Source organism: Syngnathoides biaculeatus, chromosome 22, assembly GCF_019802595.1.
Source record: "Syngnathoides biaculeatus isolate LvHL_M chromosome 22, ASM1980259v1, whole genome shotgun sequence".
Lineage (NCBI taxonomy): Eukaryota > Metazoa > Chordata > Actinopteri > Syngnathiformes > Syngnathidae > Syngnathoides > Syngnathoides biaculeatus.
This window is the reverse complement of record NC_084661.1, coordinates 13,475,946-13,493,366: the sequence shown is the minus strand read 5'-3', so window position 1 is coordinate 13,493,366 and position 17,421 is coordinate 13,475,946. Positions and strand designations below refer to the sequence as shown.

The 17,421-nt window shown below is 43.1% G+C and overlaps 1 protein-coding gene across 5 annotated transcripts in view; it reads left to right on the top strand.

Moving 5' to 3' along the window:
* Positions 1-17,240, top strand: part of brsk1a (BR serine/threonine kinase 1a) — a 38,507-nt gene extending 21,267 nt beyond the window's left edge. For 2 of the 5 annotated variants that reach the window (XM_061810434.1, XM_061810433.1), the window contains exons 2-23: positions 493-624; positions 1,500-1,593; positions 4,789-5,106; positions 5,187-5,992; positions 6,079-6,173; positions 6,439-6,524; positions 6,910-7,050; positions 8,046-8,162; positions 8,321-8,354; positions 8,437-8,505; positions 8,602-8,748; positions 9,340-9,371; positions 9,481-9,645; positions 10,458-10,555; positions 10,706-10,853; positions 10,945-11,005; positions 11,667-12,297; positions 12,455-12,503; positions 12,599-12,722; positions 13,037-13,247; positions 13,796-13,885; positions 15,031-17,240. In XM_061810434.1, coding sequence (XP_061666418.1) covers positions 5,908-5,992; positions 6,079-6,173; positions 6,439-6,524; positions 6,910-7,050; positions 8,046-8,162; positions 8,321-8,354; positions 8,437-8,505; positions 8,602-8,748; positions 9,340-9,371; positions 9,481-9,645; positions 10,458-10,555; positions 10,706-10,853; positions 10,945-11,005; positions 11,667-12,297; positions 12,455-12,503; positions 12,599-12,722; positions 13,037-13,247; positions 13,796-13,885; positions 15,031-15,242 — 2,595 coding nt within the window. In that variant the 5' untranslated portion in view covers positions 493-624; positions 1,500-1,593; positions 4,789-5,106; positions 5,187-5,907 and the 3' untranslated portion in view covers positions 15,243-17,240. The remainder of the gene's footprint in view (positions 1-492; positions 625-1,499; positions 1,594-4,788; positions 5,107-5,186; positions 5,993-6,078; positions 6,174-6,438; positions 6,525-6,909; positions 7,051-8,045; positions 8,163-8,320; positions 8,355-8,436; positions 8,506-8,601; positions 8,749-9,339; positions 9,372-9,480; positions 9,646-10,457; positions 10,556-10,705; positions 10,854-10,944; positions 11,006-11,666; positions 12,298-12,454; positions 12,504-12,598; positions 12,723-13,036; positions 13,248-13,795; positions 13,886-15,030) is intronic. The other 3 variants (XM_061810435.1, XM_061810437.1, XM_061810436.1) reach the window with 3 other exon arrangements.
* Positions 17,241-17,421: the final 181 nt, after the last annotated feature.

Below are 17,421 nucleotides of genomic sequence, written 5' to 3'. Positions count from 1 at the left end.
ATATATATATATATATATATATATATATATATATATATATAGGTGGAATGGTTATAAAAAGTCTACACAACCCAGTTTTAAATGCCCTGGTGTCATTTGCGATACTTCCACCAATAATGTGACCTATGACCTGTGAGACTCAATTGAAAAAACTGAGACGAAAGACGGTATAAATCTTTTGGGCGAGTGAAGTGCAAATAAACAACAGAGATAATGTGGTTGTAACTGGGGATGATCAAAATCTCACTCAAAATGAAGTTCAGATGTACTACATTGGTCTAATTTTTTTTTTAAAACAAATCCTCAGTTTGTGTTTTAACAAGGGTGTGACGACTTTTTATACCCACTGTTTATATTTCCCCACCTCTGCGCTTACAACACATGACGCTGTCACGCTTCAGAATGCTTCGCCGCCGCCCCCCCCCCCCCCCCTCCACAACTTCCTCGCCCAACCCACACTTGTCCCTCGCTCTCCGTGTCTTTGTAACGCAGATGTGCACTTAACCGCAAACGCTCGAAGGAACGCACACTCCCGGCACACCGCAGCTGTTCTGTCATCATGCCAGGCTCTGACGAAGCCGCGCCGGCGCCGTGCCAGGTCATCAAAGCGGAGGCTGGCAACTGGTGAGTTTTCACGAAAAGTGTCTGTACAAATACGGCGGCACTGCTACGTTTGTGTGAGTAACCACGTTGTGTCAGCGGTCTTTAAAGTCTATGCACGCAAAACCAAAACATACTACAATATCCATCCATCCAGCCATTATCCAAGCTGCATATCCTCACAAGGGTCACGGGAAAGCTGGACCCTATCCCAGCTAACTTCAGACGAAAGGCAGACTACACCCTGAACTGGTCGCCAGTCAGTCAGTCGCAGGGCAGATATCGACACCATCACTGAGCGGGAATCGATCCCACGCTGCCCGCACCACTACTCCATCAGTGACTCTATACTACTATATTAAAGAGTTATTAATTTTTCAAGTTGTGAGGGAAACTGTGCAGCAATATTGACACATATACTTTATAAAAGTGTATCACATTCATTCACACATAGATTGCAAATGCACTAATCCGCGTTCACTTTTTATGCCGGACTGTTACGTAACAAAAAAATATCTTGAGTGGTATTAAACGGTTTAAAATAGCCTTTGACGTGTACGACCTGCTCCTGCACGTTCGAGGCTGCCAGTTCGTGTTACATTACGAGCACATAAGAGGTCGGGGACTTTTCTCGGATGCGCACGTGCCGAGGTGATTAGCGAGTACTGTGTACTCACGTGTAATGACTTTATGCGCGTAAAAGTGCAGCGGGACGATCGGGAATAATCCTTGATGGAGATTTAGGTTTATTTTGGAGATCACCAGGGCGCAAATTCAGCCGAGGCAACATTTTGGGTGATATTTGTATCTCGTATTATCAGATTGTGACACACGGTGCGCAGCATGTTGCAGAAATTATTTAAAATGTGATTAACGTGTAATATGGATTTGTGTTTTAGTATCAGAGAGAAAGGAGCGGCGGAGTGCAAAGACCTCGTGGACGCCTTCCATGCCTGCGCAAAGACCCTATCTGAAGGATCGTGACACATGGAGGTAATATTGAATAAGAATAAGAAATAATAAGAGAAGAAAAATTCCCAAACAAATAATACGAGTTACTAAAGATGGCATCTCTTTATGGGACAACCTGAAAGGGGCAGTAACAATAACATGACCTGTTTGAATTTTAAAAGAAATATTTTCAAAACAAGAATAATTAAAAAATAATATAATATAATATAATGAATACATTACAAATAATAGCAATGTTTTAAAAAATGATGGGCGGCATTTCAAGATTTAGGAAACTGACTCCAAAGTGTATTCCCTTTTTTTTTTATTCACAAAGCAGTAAATTGCAGGAAAAACATGGAATTGTAACTGCATCCAAAATGTGTTCTACGTAAATGAGCATGAACCATTATCTGAGCAGCTTATCCTCACAAGTGTGGCGGGAGTGCCAGAGCCCATCCCAGCTATCTACGGGCAGGAGGCAGCGTACACCCTGAACTGGTTGCCAGCCAATCGCAAGGCACATACAGTATAAATAAAACAAAAATTCGCACTCACATTCACACCTATGGGCAATTTAGAGTCTTTGTGTTTTTGGGAAATGGAGGAAACCAGAGTGCCCAGAGAAAACCCACGCAGGCACGGGGAGAATTCTAGAATTCAGATTCTAGATCATTTTGCATGCCGTTCGCCATTATCTTCACCATTTTAGCGATGATTTTGTGATGAATAGATCATTAATTTCTCTTTCATTTTACTTTCATGGTAATTTTTGAAATTATTTTGCATTTGATTTGTTTGCTTTTTATTTCATGTGTGAATTATGTTTTTTTTTTTTTTTTTTTAATTTATAACAGCTTCAGCAGGAAGTGGACTGAGCCATCAGAAAAACTGGAGAGGGGCTCACACGTCTTTCCACGTGATTTCTCAGTTTTGCTGATATTATTACTGTATATCATTATGAGCAGATTGTCAGTGTTGTTTCTGTATCGGTGTATTTTACAATAAACTTGAATTATTTCAACTACACGGTATATTATGTTAATTTGAGTCTTTATTAGATTAGGTGGCATGTCAAAATATTTCCAAAAAACTTTTAGATAGATGAGAAATGCTTTTTTTCATTTTAATTAATATTTTCCTGCCCTTTCAGTGTTTAAATCAAAATGTATGAAGAGAGATACAAAGTTGCACTGTTCGTTGTGTGAACTTCTATTTGTGGGATTTATACACAAAGTAAAATTTCCTCATCTGTGCCATTTGATTACCGTCACGCCCATCAGAAAAAAAAATATATATATATATATATAAAATCAAATGTGGCGGCTCGTGCATGCTATAAAAATACAGTAGTTGTCTTTTTTTCCTGCTCCTATTTCAGCAGCTCGGCTGAGGCAAATCCTCCTGGCTTCATGAGAATCGCCAAGCTTGGCACAGTTGAAACTAAGCTTTGGGGAATTATCCGCCCACACAAAACATTTCAAATTAAGATTTTAGCAGTCTTTCACATTCCACATGATTCATCAAATGCCCTACTCTCCCCCCCCCCTTGTTGTCAATAACACCGCCGAATCTTTCATTTGATCTGCAGTGTACCAAGTGATTTTCCCAGCTATTGTAAGAATTCTCATATGACTTACAGTTCCTCATATCCCGTATGATAATCCCCTCCCAATAAACACGTTGCGCACAAGAGTTTCCCCACGACAGTACCAGTCGGTGTACTTTAGCAATTAGAACCAACAAAACTTCAAAACTTTAATTTTGACTACCACAGCTATGCAGATGACGTACATTTATATTTAGCTGTGTCTCCAGATGACTACAACTAAATCACAACACAGCTGAGACAATTGTTTTTGGCAATAAAGAAAAGAGAATTGCTTTTATTAAACACCTGAACTCTCTATCTTTAAAAACCAAAGACCAAGTCCGAAATCTTGGTGTTCTGATTGATTCCGACCTGACTTTCAACGGTCATATCAAATCAATCACAAAATCTGCCTTCTACCATCTGAAGAACATATCTGGAGTGAAGTCTTGTATGGGTTCAAGCAGACCAGGAAAAGCTCATCCATGCTTTTATCTCAAGTAGACTTGACTATTGTAATGGTCTTCTGACTGGACTCCCCCCAAAAAAGAGTATTAAACAGCTGCAGCTCGCATTCTGTCCAAAACAAAGCGATCAGAGCATATAACTCCAATCCTCAAGTCCTCACACTGGCATCCAGTCGGCTTTAGAATAGATTTTAATGTTTCTGCTACTGGTCTATAAATCACTAAACGATTTAGCTCCTGAATACATGACAGAAATGCTTACGGAATACAAACCAAGTAGAGCTCTGAGATCGACTGACTCGGGTCAAATAGTGGAGCGCAGAGTCCAAAGCAGCATTTAGCTCTTATGCTGCACACAAACGGAATGAGTTGCCAACAGAGGTGAGGTCAGCCCCAAGTAGCAATGTTTTTAAATCCAGCTTGAAAACTTTTCTTTTTTTTCTCATGCATTTTAGTATATATCCACTTTTTGATCATATTACTTACACTGTTTGCGGTTATAACTGTCTATTTTTTAAAATATTTTGTTTGTCATTTTGATTGTTTTTATCCCATTTTAAATGTTTTATCCGTTTGTTTTAAAAATGACTTTATTCGTGTAATGCACATTGAGTTACCTCATGTATGAAATGCGCTATACAAATAAATTTGCTTTCCTTTAACACAAAAGCGAGTTCCAAAAACGTCACCTTTCATAAGTGAAGAAGGTTCAGTTTTTATTGCTACTGTATGAGAGATATGCAACGTAAACAAGCCATCTTTAGTGATGATGTCACGTGAGACGCATGACTTAGTTTACTTGGGGGAAAGTAACCCCCCCCCCTCCTCCACCCCACACACAGCTCACTACTAATGTTCAACTGTGACGTTTATACTGACAGTCTTAACAAATACGACAAAAGTGTTTATTTTTTTAAATAGAAAAATTTGCCTTTAACATGAATTTGGATGTGATTGGTCAGATCTTAGCCACGTGGGAGGGTGTGCACACTTGTGCAACTGCATTATTCCTGCCTTCCACTTCAAAATGTTTTTTTTTTTTCCACTTGAGTTGTACACGTTACAAGTCAAATTAATGCTGGACAACATTTTGAAATGTTGAAAGCAGGGGTACATATAATACAGTATTTTTATTATTATTATTATTTTTTTTTTTTTTTGCATTGTCACTCTTTGCAGATGTGCAACACCTCAGCGTCCCCATCTTGACGCCTTCCCATTGGCTGCCTGCGTGGGCCGCCGATGACCCGGATGAAGGGAGGAGGGAGGGGCGGGGCGGAGGCGGCGAGTCGGGAGGATGGAGAAGGACCCGGATGCTGATGCGAGCGATGCGAAGGAAGAGGAGAGAGCGAGAGCGAAGGGGGGGAAAAATTATCGATTTACGGCAAGAAAACCGAAGGGAGTGTAATATAACGAGGCCTGTAAACCCTGCGCCAGTTAGAACCGAGAACTAAAGAGCGAACCTGGGAAGACAGCGCGAAAACAGGGGATACTTGGGTGCGTGTTTTTTTTTTTCTTTTTTTTTGCACCTGCTTTGAGAAGATGCTACCGTGATATCGTCTGGCTGCTCCTCACAGGGATGTAGAACCGAGCGCTGGGCAAAGGGAGGACAGGACAGGACAGAGGAGACGACGCCGTAATGCTTGTTTCGACGCCGGCCGCGCTCTCCGTCCGGCCGTTGGCAGAATGAGGCGTCTGCCGGGGCAGTGTTACCAGCGTTTCTCGGTGGCGAACGACTCGAGGCGGTGTCGATTATTTTGACAGGACGGCCGCTGGCGTCAAGGCGCCGAGGCTAAAGCTAAAAAGCTAGCCTCGCTGCTGTGTGGGAGAGTGGCGGCGAGGCTACACTTAGCATGTCGTTGCACCTGTCATTAAAGGGGGAAAAATAGGCCTGACAGGGAGAGAAATAACATTAAAATTCACATCATATATTCAACGCTTTTAGCGGCCCGACCTTCACTGGAATTTTTTTTAAACCACTTGTCTTTGATTAGCCGCCATATAGATATAGGAAATGTGTAACAAATTGCTAGTTATGAAAATAACTCATGTTCTGTGCTAGAATTCGCTAGTTTGCCATGTTTAATGCTTTTATCCAGCACCAGTGCGATAGTTCATAGATTTAAGTATTCAAGTTTAAATGGAGGGTTTGAGCGACAAACCTCCTCCCTATTTGCCGAGTATCTTCAGATGTGAGCGCTGTGTATGCCACGATAATATCTGGATAAGCTGTAGAAAATTGCAGTAACTGCAATAATCTCACAACGTGTAGTCTGATTTCATTCAAGCAAGAGCAGTATGAGTAAGGAACTGTCTTTGAGTCAGTCCGCTCAATATGTCGGGCCCTACCGGCTGGAAAAAACCCTGGGAAAAGGACAGACAGGTGAGTAGAAGAGACAGACGTTGTTCATGACTCACTTTTGTTGAATTAACACCGCAAAAATGATTCCCCTGGATTTTCTCTTTTAGGGCTGGTTAAGCTTGGCATCCACTGCATCACCGGTCAGAAGGTCGCCATCAAAATTGTCAACAGGGAGAAGTTGTCTGAGTCAGTTTTGATGAAGGTAGGCTTGAGCTCACTTAAAAACGATTCTCTGGCATAGCAAATAAAGTTGTTTGGGCGCTTGGGTATGCTCCTGAACACCGAATATCAACCCTGCGCAGTCTGCATGTACCCTGGTTTTATTCTAAATTGTCCAGAGATTTGAATGTGAGCGTGAATGTTTGTTTGTTTGTTTGTTTGTTTGTTTACATGTGCCCTGTGACTGTTCTAGCGACCAGTGCAAGTAGAGCTGGGATTGGGTAAAACTTTCCTCTTCGTCTGAACAGGTTGAGAGGGAGATTGCCATCTTGAAACTCATCGAGCATCCACACGTGTTGAAGCTGCACGATGTTTACGAGAATAACAAGTACTTGTAAGTTCACGCTGCACACCTGGTGCCGTCTGCACGATTGCACTTGTTAAGTACTAACATATAGACTCCACGTTCTCACACTTTAACCTTTACAAGGTAAAGTTGTAATAAAAATGTTACAAGACAGGATGAAAATTCTGGTCTTATACTAAATGCAAGTTAATAATACTCACGTGTTGATTTAACAATATGGTTGTGGTTGTAGTTTGCAGTGTTGTAAAAATGAGCAGTTTCTGATATTTTGGGTACTTAACTTTATTCGAAGGAAGCAAATTTTTGGAAGAGGAAAAAAAATTCCATACAACTGTCATAGAAGAGCATGTTAATTTGCTAAGGTGTACCAGTTTATTGCAATTGTTAATAGATGATCTATGTGCATGTAAAGGTACCTGGTCTTGGAGCATGTGTCAGGAGGCGAGCTCTTTGACTACCTGGTTAAGAAAGGCCGTCTGACTCCCAAAGAAGCCAGAAAGTTCTTCAGGCAGATCATTTCTGCGTTGGACTTCTGCCACAGTCACTCCATCTGGTTGGTGCTTGCATCCAAATGCTCATTCTTGCACTCCACAGTTAGAGTCACTTGTACATTGGACCACTTGTGCCATATTTTCTCTTAACGGCGTCCTTCGATAAACAGTGAATGTGTTTAAAAAAAATATATATACACACTTTGGAATACTATAACGTAGTGGTTCTTACATCATGTCCCACCCAAAAAATTCTTACCTCTTGATGTGTCAACATCATGACAATAGGGTTGTAGTCCAAAGTAGGAGGACAAAATTAGACAAGAGTTTTAAGTGCTAAAAAGAATATTTTACATGTATGGTAAGGCACTGTGACATTCTGCATAATTACATGAACACTGCTGAATATACCAAAAAAATGTACTTAAATAGTGATTCACATATTTTTTTTTTTTTTACTGTATAGTAGTTAAAAGTTGAATGCAACAAAATTGCACTTCGGTAGGGATTCTTTTGCTAACACTAAAGCTCGCATACCGCTCGTCACAACTGTACCATACTTCGGTGTTAAAACGGATGAGAAAATGTGCCTCAGTACATGTCTTTGATCCAAATAAACACAGCGGACAGAGCAGCTATAAAGCGGGACTTTATGGTGGCATTTAAAGAGAAATTGTTTGCAACACGGCGCATTCCAGATCCAAAGCTGTTAAAATTCAACGCTGAAAAAAAGACGGTCTCATGTCCGCTGCCAAGAGGACAGCACGCCTTCTTGGAGGGGAGTAAGAAAGTTGTTGATATATTTTAACAGTTATTGTTCTCAATATTTTGTATTATATATTTGCGGATATCTTTCCTTAACTGCATGGTATCGCTGCAGTGAGAAGATAAATGCCCAGACCTTGGCCACTGCATGAGGAACTATGGTAGCCGTACTATATATATATTTAAGTAAATTGAGCCATAATTCATAATGGGGATGACACTTCTTTGGAACTACACCCTTATAAATAAACTGGAAAGCATTTAGTGATCATCACTTCTCTATCACATACAGCCACAGAGACTTGAAGCCTGAAAACCTGCTACTGGATGAGAAAAACAACATCCGTATCGCTGACTTTGGTATGGCGTCACTCCAGGTGGGCGACAGCCTGTTAGAGACCAGCTGCGGGTCAGTGCCCGTGTTTCTAATTTGCCCACAAAAGCATCATATATATATATATATATATATATATATTAGTTTTAACATTAGCTTTGTGACATGTTTAAACTATGCCACCGCGGAGTCCAAATTGTCGGAATCCATGTAACACAATTATCTTATTTCAGATCACCACATTACGCGTGCCCTGAAGTCATACGCGTAAGTGGACACATTTCACAATAGTCACATATTTTCGTTATGTGAGCCAGATTTCTTGGAACATATTATCTGCCTTTGGTAGGGGGAGAAGTATGATGGAAGGAGAGCAGATGTATGGAGCTGTGGAGTCATTCTTTTTGCTCTGCTGGTGGTAAGAATTCATATCTGACTGTGATTCAGACTTCATATTGACCTTTTTATTTTTTTTTTTCATCTCTGCCACTCTTTTGCTCTCTGTCTTTCCCAGGGCGCCCTGCCGTTCGACCACGACAATTTACGCCAGCTCCTGGAGAAAGTGAAGAGTGGTGTGTTTCACATGCCACACTTCATCCCTCCGGACTGCCAGTCCTTGCTCAAGGGCATGATTGAGGTCAACCCTGAAAAACGTCTCACGGTACTGGACGGCGCTAAAACTGACATCCATATACTGTGTATTAACGCAATACACTCAAAGTATTGTTTAGAGACAAACCACTGACTCCCACCAAGTCTAAAATGATATCCAAAAAAAAACTGAAGAGAAGTATTTTATGTATTTTCACTTCCAGTAACGTAGTGCTTTGATTCCCAACCAGTTTCACAGCACATCGATACTTCAAATTATCCAGCGTAACTGAATTGGGCCAAAGGTTAAGCCTTTGTATAAGCGTTTTGTATTCAACTAAACAGCCCCAGATTTCATACTGGGTAAGAATTTCAAGTTAAGTTAAGGCACGATCGTAATAACGAGATTTTTTTGGGTGACGTTTTTGCATGCTGTTTTTTGTAATTTTACACATGTGCCTTGGCATACACTGATAAGTTGTATGTGTATGCTTTTATTTAAAATGACAAGTTGGCTCGAAAAGTTTAATCTTTTTTTTCTGGCGCACAGTGACGTTCTATAATTTTTTTTTTTTACTCTATTTGATTGATGCACATACAATTGAATGAGGAAAATGTAATTATTAAGACATTCCAATCTTCTCACTTGTCTGTCCTACAGCTGGACACGATTCAGAAACACGCCTGGTATCTGTGAGTATATCGTCACGTATCTGAGGCGTAAGATGCTACATCATATTTCGTCACATGTATTATACATATGTCATGTATGTCTGCGTTCACGTGTGTGTCTCTCCCCCAGGGGTGGCCGTAATGAGCCTTGTCCTGAGCAGCCTCCTCCCAGAAGAGTGTGTGTGAGGCGAATCTTATCCCTGACCGAGCTGGACCCAGATGTGTTGGACAGCATGCACTCACTGGGCTGTTTCAGAGACCGCGTCAAACTCACACGTGATTTGCAATGTGAAGAGTAAGTTTTTTTTTTTTTTAACCCCCTCACCCCAAAATATGTTTCTTAAACCCCATTTGGACATTAAATATTGTTTTAGGTCGCTTGTTGGTTTGTTTGGCACAGGGAGTGATGGAATCAACGGTCTTATTCAGCCTCGTCCAAACTGCTAAGTTGTTTTTCATTGAGACCGTTATTTTACAATGGATTCTATCCAAGGCCTTAACTCATGGTTTCTGGTCGATTCCATTTCCGGGGGCATTGTTTACAAGCACCCGCGAGCTTCCTCATTTGCGGTTTTAGTTTGCGCTCATGTTCTATAGGATTGAGAAATTTTTATGGATGAAGGGAAGTACGTTAAGAGAGCTCTTCAAGCTGCCACAAGAAAAACGCTGACTGTCAAGCAGTCCAGCATTCTTGCTAATAAAAAGAAGCCGGCAATTTGGAGAGAAACATGGGAGGTTGAAAATTACTGTTTGGAGTTGAGGAACTTTTAGTGGAGATAGTGGAGACGATTTTGAAAGACATTTGTTGAGAAAACTCAAACCAGTAAGTAAGATTCCTCTTTTGAAAGGTGGTAAACTAAACTTAATGAAAGCATAGCTGCTTCTATTAAATGGGAAGCATTCGCTTTTCAGGGTATTGCTTAGAATTGACTGACTTTTTATAGATGTGAATTTTAATTTATTTAAATGTGAACATGACATGGCAAAAATTTGCAACAAGACACGGAGTTCAGGCTCTGTCGTCACATATTGCTCCTTTCTACGTTTTCTGTCCGCACCTTAACTCGTATTCCACTGTGTTCGTTGTGTTCATTTTATGTTCCGAAGAGAAAACCAGGAGAAGATGATTTATTACCTGCTGCTGGACAGGAAAGAGCGGTACCCCAGCTACGAGGATGAGGACTTGCCTCAACGCAATGACGCCGGTCAGTCTTTAGGTGGCAGCGTAGCTGCGCTCATGAAGTGCAGATAGTAGTGTGTAAAATTAGTGCTTCAACTACTGTACTTAGGTGTAACTAAAAATGAAATGACAATCATCTCTATCTCGTTGTGAACTTTTAATGACCCGTGTGCAGATCCTCCGCGAAAGCGGGTGGATTCGCCCATGCTGACGCGCCACGGTCGTTGCCGTCCGGAGAGAAAAAGTCTGGAGGTGCTAAGTGTCACAGAACAGGGCTCTCCCACGCCTCCTCGCCGGGCTCTGGACGCTGCACACAGCCAGAGGTATAATAACATTAAACTCACTGTAAGATCGTTGATGGGTTACGATGGTTTTCTTGATGAGTGAAATTTGGTCGATGTTGGAATCCCTCAGGTCTCGCTCGGTGAGCGGAGCGTCCACTGGTCTCTCCTCCAGCCCCCTCAGTAGTCCCAGGGTAAGAATCGGCTCTTGCTGCTATAGTTCCTGCCAATATTTGTACACAATATCATTTCCCATTTGAATTTATGACTTGTATTGGTATTATAATCGTACTAAGTCAAAAGCAGCTCATTTGTTTTCCAAACAGAAAGACGATGAACATCGAAATGCTCTGTAGTACGTTCTGTCGTAAATTCCAAGATGTTTTATGAAGTATAAATATCAAACCATGACTCATAAGTCAGAAACATCCTTTTATCCATCTTCTCTAATCATTTTTTCAACATTATCACAAATGAAGCTTTTCAGAATAAACCTCACGCAGCAGGTTTGTGTGACATTTTCACTTTTCTATTGTCCTCACGGCACTTCTCTTCCACATCCTGCATGAGCAACGTGTGCACATACGTGTATGAATATTAAGGAAAGTATTAGAATCATTGCACCCGTCTCTCGTCGCAGTGTAATCGACCGTCTTGCTGAAAGATGTGAATGTTTTTGGTTCATCTCGACTTTCACTGTACACTGTCACTTTCTCACAAGATGCAGTCTTTTGTCATGAAGCACGATATTCATTTCCATCCTTCTTTCTCCATGTTCCATCCCCTCTCTTTCTTGTTTTCCATTTGACCCCCCCCCCCTCCCACCTCCCACTCCAACATATCCCCGCTCCCCAGTCCTATCAAAGCCCTATTTTCACTTTCAGCCAGGCAGACGTCACCTCTGCCGCCGCTAGCCCCCAAACAAAGGAGCCCAAACAGGGAAGCGCCACGACGCCCCGCTCGGCACGGGCTCACGACAAGCCCAAAGCTCCCTCCCATCCAAAGACCCAGACCCTGCCCACCAAGGGACCCGCTGAACGGCTTCACCTCCAGCCCATCAAATCCCTGCCTCTTCACCACCCATCCTCGCGCTCACCCTCTCCTTCTCCGCTGCTCTCACCCATTCCCCGTTTCTTCTTCCCGTCGTCATCTGTCCTAAAGTCCGTGACTAAGAGCTTGTACCCAAACTCTGCCCACTCTGTGCCGCAGGTCACTCCCCAGGGCTCTCCGTTACCCACGCCCTTGGGCACCCCTGTCCACCACCCTCACCACCCCTCCTCCACCCCGCCCTCCTCCTCTTCGTCCTCATCCTCCTCAAGGGCAGAGGGAGGGGGCGGGGTGGGCTCTCTCTCCCTCACGCCGCCTTCCAGCCCGGGAGGGGGAAGCGGGATCGCGGCCAGCAGCTCTGCACACTGGAGGACTCGCCTCAATTCTTTTAAGAACAACTTATTGGGCTCGCCGCGGTTCCATCGCCGCAAATTGCAAGGTAAATGGCCGTTCATATTGATATCAACGTAAGCGTATTATTGTCTGCACAGGTAGGGTGTCAAATAGAATTCATCAGTACAATGGCAGGGAAACTGAGAAAAATCACATTTTACCACGTAAAAGAAAACGTAAACCAAAATACTCGTCTCTTTTAGTTCCGACATCAGAGGACATGTCAAGTTTAACACCAGAATCCAGCCCTGAGTAAGTCATCATTTGCGCATCAATAAAAAGTTCCATTAACTGCGTAGCCTTGCTCCTCTCTCTGAATGCCTTCTTCTGGTCTTGCACCATCACAGGTTAGCGAAGAAGTCCTGGTTTGGGAACTTCATCGGTCTGGAGAAAGAGGAGCAGATCTTTGTGGTCATCAGAGACAAACCTTTGAGTTCTGTCAAAGCTGACATCGTCCACGCTTTTCTGTCTGTGAGTATCTGATGTGGTCTTTCTTGCAGGTCAAAGGTCAACAGGCTCGTTTTCAGGGAGCGTGCTCAAACTCCTTGTCACTCTCGACCTATGCACTTGTTTTTTTTGTCTCGATATCTGTGTTGTCTTTATTTCACTTGTGGCACATTAATGAATCACGTTGCTTTTGCCTCCGGCTCACTCTTTCTCTCCTCTCCACACCCTCACCCTCACCTTTTGTCTCTCCTACACTCAACGACGTTTTTCCCCCGTACCTCTCCCGCCTCGTAAGTCTGTCGGTCTCTCTGCTTCTTCTCTGTCTCCCTACCACACAGATCCCATCGCTCAGTCACAGCGTCATCTCCCAGACAAGCTTCAGGGCCGAATACAAGTCCTCCGGCGGCCCTTCCGTCTTCCAGAAGCCCGTCAAGTTCCAGGTGGATATTGCCTTCTCCGAGGGCGAGAGGGAGCGGGACAGGGAGAGGACCGAGAGGGAGGCAAGGAGGGAGACGGGAATCTACAGCGTGACGTTCACCCTCATATCAGGCAAGTTGGAAGTACAAAATGTTTCATTCATCTGTTTTCAATTGCACTTCTCTTTTGGACCACATGCGAGGTGGAGCCTATCCCAGGTGACTTTGGATCGTGTACATCAGGGGTGTCAAACAAATTTTTTTCGCGGGCCGCATTGTTCCAATTTCCCTCAGAGTGCCGTTACGACTGTGGGACAAAAATATTGAATCATCTCCTCATATTTACATAATTAATTTATGAACTTTTGGAATTACAAATCAAGGGCATTTGGTATCACACAAATGCTCGTGATAGCTCAACATTATCATTTATGATACAAGACAATTTTGAATTTTGGTACAGATTTTTACAAGAATCATGGAAATTGACACTGTAAATTTGGCTTTGCAGGCCACATAAAATCATGGGGCGGGCCAGATCTGGCCCTCAGACCCTGAGTTTGACACCTGTGGTGTACATGCAATGAAGTGTTACGACTGTTATTTTAAGAAATAGGAAAAAGTGTTCGGGTTGTAATACGGTGGGCGATAACCACTGCTGTTTCCATCACGCATCCTTAGGTCCGAGTCGCAGGTTCAGACGAGTGGTGGAAACGATTCAAGCCCAGCTTCTCAGCTCCCATGATCAACCCCTGGTTCAAGCCCTATCTGGTGAGATTGTGATCCGTGCATCATGACAAACTTGTGCTTTAGATTGTAGCCGGGATTCTCAACTGGTGGGTCGCAGACAGGTGGTAAAAAAAAAACTACAGTGGGTTGTCACTTTACAACATGCGCCAGAAACATTTTTAATCTAGGCGTAACAGTGTAATTAATACGTTTAAGATGCCTGCATCTTACCAAGTTCCCACATAGAACATATTTGTCAAATTTTGTGTCGTATTTTATGCAATTGTGATATTTGACTAAATTAATTCTTGAACGTGGCGGCACGGTGGGATCAGATGGTAAAGCGTTGGCCTCACAGTTCCTAGGACCCCGGTTCGATCCCGGCCCCACCTGTGTGGTGGTTGCATGTTCTCCCCGTGGCTGCGTGGGTTTTCCCCGGACATGCTGGTTTCCTCATCCAACATTAATTGGACACTCTAAATTGCCCCTAGGTGTGATTGTGAGTGTGACTGTTTGTCTCGACGTGCCCTGTGATTGGCTGGCAACCGGTTCAGGGTATACCCTGCCTACTGCCCGTTGACAGCTGGGATACAGTCCGGCACTCCCCGTGACCCTCGTGAGGATAAGCGGTAAAGAAAATGGATGGATGGATAATTCTTTGAGACGCCTTTGTCTCGTTTATTTTTAGTTCCTTAAGATATCCTGAAAAGCATTTTCAACATGTATGTATGTTAATTATGTTTAAAATTATGTTAATAGTACACTACCATTCCAAAGTTTGGTGGTCACTTATAATAAATATCATTATTTGTGATTATTTCTGATTAATTTGATGATATCTAAATTTAAAACAATGTTTTTTTAAAAAAAAATAAGGAAAGGCAGAGTGTATACACATACTGTAAATGTTTTCAAAGGCTATTTTGGAACAGTACATTTCTTATATTGTTCTGGACTTCTGTAAAAGTGTATTGCGACTTAGCAACACTAGAGGAAATGCAGGTACCATGACAACAATTGAGAATCACAGGACTAGAGCAAAAAAAACCACCATTGAGTATCAACATAAATATACAAGCTGCTGACTTTCTTTTTCTTTGAATCTCTTCAATTATCCTCAAAAAGTAATTTCGCTCCCATCACCCCCAGCCGTACCCAATAGTTACTGTCCCCGTTCTCGTCTGCTGATCCCTTCCCAGACGAGAAGAACGGCCGACCCCACCGGACCCCCACCCGCCAAAATTCGAGGCGCTCAGAGGGTGGGGGCGACAGGTGCGAGTGGGGCGACCGAGCAGATGGCGGAGGCATCGGAGGCAGCGGGGGAGTTCTGCAGCGCAGAGGCTCGGCAAAGGAGAGAACCCGGCTGCTTTCTACCAACGGAACCCAATCGCAACCGTAGGTCAGAACGGGAAAGCGCGCCGCAGGATGCCTGACCGACGTTCACGCTCTTCGGTGTCATCTTCAAGCATCCCTGCAAGCCACGAGGCTCCTCTGGTTCTTCCCCGACTGAGTGAGAGGTGCTCCGATATTAGCAAGAATTGAGCCTCCCCCATCACGCTTTTGTTTTTAACGACGGTCTTGATCCTTTGGATGATCCAGATTCTAAGTTCCACCCCTTCAAAATGAGAATGACGGAATCGCCCTTTCAAGAAAATATAACGCGCGAATAAGTCGATCGGCATCCGCTTCTCAAATCCAAACTAGGAATTTTAAAGTGCTAATGTGCATGCCAGTTAGCAAAATCAGCCCGCTAAAAACGATGCTGACAAGACCCCGTTAGCTAGTCTACCGTAAGCATTGTACTACAGCGTCTGATACCAAAAAAAAAAAAAAAAAAATTGGGTGCGTTGGGGCGGCTCACGAGATTACACCTAAAAATTAACCATGTCACTGTCAGGTGACAGTCCAGTACTAATTCACACTGAAAGACGTCACGTATGTCAGCGGCAGATGAAACCTGAAGCGTCCTGATCTTCTCAGGAAGGCAGCGGCCTACCCTGACTCAAAGAAAACCAACAAAGTAAGCTACGAAAGTGAATGTGAAAACATATTTTTTTCATTTTGTTGTTATTTATTTTCCTTTGAGGATGTGCAGCGGTAACGGCAACAACAGCTCACACATCAGTGCTGGAAAGACAAAGCTGCATCTTTATTTTCCTTTTTTTTCCCTTGATTTTATTTACCTTCAGAGACAAGATGAACTCATGCATTTGGACTTCTGTTACTCTGGGGATTTTTTTTTTTTTTTTTTAAATTTCAGCAGAAATGTGAACATTACTCAATGGAGAGTCGTGTATGTGTGACTTACGTCCATGAACCTCATCACAGCTGTTTGTCCCGCATTGAAAGAGAACGACTTCCCCCCCCACCGGGCTGGACAGCTCCAGACTGAAGCCTCCTTTTTCCCGTCGAGCTTTTCCTCCTTCCCGTCGCCGGCGCGTTCAGACACGACGGACGCATAAACGGATGTTTCACGCTCACTACGACACATCTCTGGTCGACCTTGACTTTTCAAAGGAGCAGTAAGCAATGCGTCATCCCATCCTGCCCCATCACACAGTCATGTAGTATTTACTCAAATACTCGAATAAACTAGCTGATGGTCATCACCAGTCTTCCATACAGCACAATATGCAACACATGCGCAGGATGTTGTACTAATGTATCTTTTCGTTTTACACGTGTATTCCATTATACAGCCATTTGTTCCCTTTATTTAACTTATTTGCATCGTATTCGTTTTCCATCACTTGGGTTTTAGCACTTTTCAAATGGGAGCAACCGTGATAGCAGTACAGAGCGATTTTTGTTTTATCTGATATGTAATTCGCCACGCTTATCGCCGCCGGTGTGCGTGGGAGATCGCCGGGTGACGGCTCACCAACAATGAGCCGATTGAACTTTTAGGAGAAGCTACGTTAGAGCCTGTGTGACAGATCCGCAGGAACGCAACCGACCCCCTAACAGGCATGTCATTCCCCCCCCCCCGCTCACGCTTGCCAGTTTGCTCCATCGCTTGCTTTTTTTTTTTTGACTCGTTTGTCCGCCCCTCACACGTTTCCGTCGTCCTCATCGGCGCACGAGAAGGCGCCGTTCGCCTCGCTGTGCACTCACTTTTCGATTCATCTTTCTCCTCTTAACGCGCCACGTTCACTGTCACCGACCCAACCGTGGCCAAGATTGTAAACTATCCTCCATCCATAAGGGTCAGCAAAATAAGGTGTTTAAAGAAGAAATGTCTGTACAATAATTTAAATATAAAAAAGTGCACTATTATAACTATTGCCTGTGATTTAAAAAAACAAAACAATTATGATTGAACTGATGGTCAAAATAAAGAGAGATCCACCTTATTGTTATGGTTCCAATAATAAACCCTAAATCTGTGTGTGCGGCTTCTATCATTTGTGACGTCTATCCATGTATCCATTTTGTACCACTTGAGTTTTACAGGTTATAGCTCACATAATTATCATCATTTGAACAGGGGTGTGTAGACTTTAAAGTACTCCTTTAAATTGCCACTAGGTGTCATTGTGTGAGTGCGGCTTTTGTCTCTATGTGCCCTGCGATTGGCT